The sequence below is a fragment of the Simochromis diagramma genome, unplaced genomic scaffold (genome assembly GCF_900408965.1).
Source record: "Simochromis diagramma unplaced genomic scaffold, fSimDia1.1 OVJJ01000583.1, whole genome shotgun sequence".
In the NCBI taxonomy this organism is placed as follows: Eukaryota; Metazoa; Chordata; class Actinopteri; order Cichliformes; family Cichlidae; genus Simochromis; species Simochromis diagramma.
In genome coordinates this window covers 1,290,660-1,295,464 of record NW_024387285.1, presented here as the reverse complement: position 1 = coordinate 1,295,464, position 4,805 = coordinate 1,290,660, and the positions used below count along the sequence as shown (strand labels likewise).

The 4,805-nt window shown below is 40.7% G+C and overlaps 1 protein-coding gene across 4 annotated transcripts in view; it reads right to left on the bottom strand.

Moving 5' to 3' along the window:
* Window positions 1-1,412: 1,412 nt before the first annotated feature.
* slc39a14 (solute carrier family 39 member 14) overlaps window positions 1,413-4,805 on the bottom strand; it is a 30,136-nt gene continuing 26,743 nt past the window's right edge. For all 4 annotated transcript variants that reach the window (XM_040003458.1, XM_040003457.1, XM_040003459.1 and 1 more), the window contains one exon: window positions 1,413-4,671. In XM_040003458.1, the coding sequence (XP_039859392.1) occupies window positions 4,519-4,671 (153 nt within the window). In that variant the 3' untranslated portion in view covers window positions 1,413-4,518. The remainder of the gene's footprint in view (window positions 4,672-4,805) is intronic.

Sequence of the window (4,805 nt, the reverse complement as noted above, 5' to 3'; positions counted from 1 at the left end):
AGCGTGACGCATGTGACGTGCAATGAGGGTTGGCTGTTTACATCGCCCCCTGGTGGGCACCAAAGAGCAATGCCTAATTTCTTTACATTTTCCACAAAAAGATGGAATTAAATACAGTATATAAGGCAAAATCACTAATGAGTTTTAAAGTCAGTGATTGGTATGACTACTTTCAATCCTGAACACAATCTGAACTCTTTGGGAGTTTTCTTCTCATTTTTGTAAGGTGTCTTGAGGAATAACTCTCTAGGCTTGTTGAAGGACACTAAACACTCTTTACTGGATGTTGGCTGTCTCTTGTCCTGTTCTCTGCCAAGATGATGCCGCTACGTTTCAACAGTCCAGGCTCTTGTGAGGCCAGTCCATAACTGATATTTTCAGGTATGCTTTTATTGCATTGGCAGTGTACTGGGTTGATGCTGCATATTTATTGAGATATAAACAGGTCTAACTCCAGTTAGGGGACTTGTCTGTTTGCACTACTGCCTGGTGGGCATCAAAGCCCAAAGGAAACAGTCCCTATGACAGCTGGGATAGGCTCTCAGACTTTTGTAATGAGTGCTCAGCAGTGTTCTTACCTTGATTGTGTGTGTGATCTGAAAACACACACGTACACAAATAAGACTGTTTTGATATGTTGGTGAGTTTGTATGGAAGGAGCTTTTGTGCATTTTGTATTTAGATGTTTGTGGAAAAATAGAAGGTTCTAAGAAATGTGTCTTTGCAGGAGTGAAAAACTAATGTGCAAAGCATAATCAGCTTCATTGTGGTTTCCCGGTCAAAGGCGACCTTCTTTTCCTCAAGAACGATAAAATTTGAATGCTTTCTTTGTTATTAGAGAACTGTTTGAACATCCACTCGAGTAGCCTGAATCCCGTCTGCTACAGTATTTGTCATCTTAATGCTTTCATGATATTTGCTGAATAGTACATCTCTCCAAGAATGAAGGACCTCTAATAAACATATTCTTCCAAGTAACATAACCTCTTAAAGGTGGGAAGCTCGGTAATCTGAGGACAAAGAGCATTTCATAACATTGATTAATACTGAAGCTATCAAGCTGGCTCACTATTGTATACACAAATACTTTTTTAAAGGCTCAGTTTGTGTTTATCATAGCTTTACTGTTCGCTTTATCTATGACAAACTAATTATGGCTTTTAATCATTTTTACACAAAAAGAAACTGAAGCTACATCCAGTGAGCTGTTTTCATCATCACGTTGGGCTTTTAGTATCAGGCCTCAAGGCTTCAGCAGCGGTGGGAAAAGTCAGAATTAAAATATAAAAAGAGATAGATACTATATTTATTCATATAAATGACTCTGCCTGGTCACTTCTAATTAAACTGGTGAAAAATAAACCAAAAATCAAGCACGGTATCAATCAATGATGACACTTCAACAAATACAATTTCTTGGAAAATGAAATTTATATATAAAAACGATCTCCATGACACACACAGAAGGCTAACGAGGATTCTCATACATGAAATTAGATACAATACTTTTCAAAATGATCCTTTACAAGTCTGCGAGAGCACTGTAAATATTAAAATGGCCAGAAAGTCCATCCTCTGTCAGTCGGTTGGTTGGTTCGAGGGTCAGCTCCTCATAGATCTGTCTCTACTGTCCTCCCTCTTGCTTTCTTGTCTTCTCCATCACTATGCTGCAGCTCTAATTTGAACATATCAGTATTTTCTGTTATTAAATTCTATAATTCCCTGCTTTTTCCTGCTTACAGCCCCTGACTGAGCCCCAACACACATTCACAATTAGCCGAATTCTTATCATTTATCGCTCCTATTTTGGCTTCCTTAGTTTTATCAGAAATCCCACCCTCCTGCTCCCATGAGCAATCTGACCCCCAATACAACCTCCTCACCTTAATCTTTCTGCTGCGTTTATAAACTTCCCGATAAAGTGTTCTTCTCTGTGTTCTGCGTCTGGTTTTTGGTCGGTAATGTTCCTGTTTCTGCTCCAAAGAACCTCTCCTGGTCTCTGAACGTATTATCTGCATTGACTGAGTGGATATGTTATCAGTCTGTGTGTGCTGTAAATCCACTGGCTTCAGTTTTAAACACAGCATTAACAGTGTGCAGAGCAGAGACGGTTTAGCTTGTATCTGACCCGTTTATTCTAAATAAAAACTAAACTCCGTCTGGACTCATGGTGTGAAACTAAGCACAACACTTGATCTTAGATGTAAAGCATAAAATAAATATTTTATGGCTTAAGCAACAATAAATAATCTGTTACATGACGTATCAAGCAGCAGTAATACTCGCTGTACCACTCAGGGTACTCTTTGTAATGGCTTGCCTTCTCCTTCCTGGAACTACAATTTCATCTTTATTGTAAACCCATCACGGGTTTCAGCTTCGAGCTCTAATAAATAATATTCTACAGCTCGAATCTACACTCACATTAGGAAAAGTATGTAAAGATGCTACATAATGGATCACGTCAGCTCTGTTGAAATGTCAGTGTTCAGATGAGGGGAAATCTTTTTAATCCACCTGTAAGACAAACACAGAAAGCAACCCGACAATCTTACACTGCTGTAGAGCACAACAGCTGCCCCCCCCCCCCGACCATCCAATAAACTATTAACCCTTTACATCATAAACCTTTTTTTTTTTTTTTACAGCATCATGGCCAAATGTATGTGGACACCCAAACCCAATGCCCCTAACAACAGCCTCTGCTCTTCTAGTTTTGTAGTTGTGTCCATCAAACTGGATGGACATTTGCACACACGAGATCCATCGCTAACACAGCTCCTCTGCACAGCGCTGGCAGTAGCTTTTCTATTCGTCTGCAAAATGCTACTAAATGGGTAAAACGAGTAATTCTCAGCATTTAAAGAAGATCTGTTGGGCTGATGTCCAAATGCAGTTTAAGTCTTGAGCTCTAGAGTTGCTGTGCAAGGTTCACAGATCAAATTAACTAATATTTCATTAAGATAAAGGTAAATAAACTGTTTTAGCTCCCTTTAAGTAAAAAAAAAAAAGTGTTTAAGAGCTTTTGGCTCACAGGGTTTTAGGCAACTTGAGCCACATTAAAGAGAAAATAAGGAAAGTTCTTCTTAATGAAAAACCTAAAAATGAGAAAAGAAACACACAAAGTAAAAAAAAAGAAAAGAAAGTCCATCCTTGTTTGAGTTTCAGCTGATCTTTGATTTTTGACCAACTAACATGATAAGAAAGAAACTTTCATTTCAGCATCTGCATTTTCTTTCTGAGTTTAAAATATCGTAATCATGTCATTTGATTCCCCTTAGTGGGATTGGGTTAAAAATGCAGAGCAGACTGTTTCCATGGTTAAAATGGCCAAAAACCCCTTTAAAAACTGCCCGGTGACAAAAAGAGGCATCGAGTCTGTCCACATACTTTTGGCCGTAGTTCTTAATTCTGAATCGCTAACACGGATAAGGTCACAGGCGAGGTGACGTGTGCGTGATTATACAGTATGATCCACCTTACAGTATTCTGTTACAATGACACCGTAAAAGAATAGATAATCTGGGAAAAATAGTCTATGGGATATGTGAAAACTGCAGATCTGCACTCGGAATTCAAGATCAGAAGGAATAAAAAAGCTAAAACTTTTCACTTGCTATTCTAATGAAGGGCACAGATGGTAAACTACAGAGAAATGCTGCCGCCGTGATCTGGATGGAGCCACTTAGTCCCTTTTCCGTGTCTGACCCCGGAGTCTTTGGGAGTTACCGGCTGGCTGGCTGACACGTGCGCTTCCAAACATCACTGCGTAGCCCTTCACCATTCTCAATGGTCTGCCCATATTTGGTCTTTAAAAGTCAGTATTCATGTGTAAAAAAATATAAAATCAACTCGCAGACAACAAAGTCCAGCTGGAAGTCGGAATAATTCCAGTTTAAATGTTTTAACATTTGCTTTTTGGTATGGAATGGAGAAAAAAAAAAAAGGGGACGTGTAGTGCCTGGGAATCAGAGATGTTTGGAGTACAGCTGCTGTTACCTGATTGTGCTTTTCACAGAGGATTCATGATATAAACACTCGCTAGGAATCTCAACTGGCCTGAGTGGAGGCTCAATGGCATCAACCAGGATGGATGATGAGGATGAAGGTTGAGGAAAGACGCCTGGAGAGCAGTCTGACGAAAAGGGGAACATCCGAGAGACTGGGTGAGGGTATTGCACATCAAGTATAGCCGTCTTTCGCGACTGCTTCAGTTGATGTTTCAGGACGTTTTCAGGGCAGCTGTGCAGAAAGGACTGAAACGCTGAGGAGACAGGGCCGTCAAACCCTCGACCTTGAACCCTCTGCATGCAGGAACTGCACTAAAGCAGCTTCTCGTATAACTTCAAACGACGATTGGGCGTACCTGCCGCACAACCAAAATCCCCAAAGTCCAGAACCCGAAAAATGAGAACAGGAGGAAAAAAAAAAAAAAAAAAATAGAGGAGAAACTTTGAGCCAGCCTCTCTCTGTTTGGGCTCCAACAGCAGCTGATGGTGATCCTGGAGGAGTCTGCTGCTAGCCCAGCTGTATCTGTCCAGAGTATGTCGTCAGGAGGAGCATGATGGAGAAGCCCGTCAGCAGGCCGGCGTTCTGGATGCCAAAGGTGAGGAGGAAGCTGCTGCCGCCTGCATCCTCTTCCTCACGACTCACCTCGTTCATCTCTGGAAACTGTGACACATAAAACAAAGTGTCACTTCGTAAGTATCTAACGAGTAAACAAGAACAGTTCGACCTTATTCAGCTCAGTCACACCAACTACTACTCATTATCTTACCCCTCATTCAAATTGTTCAATCTTTCAA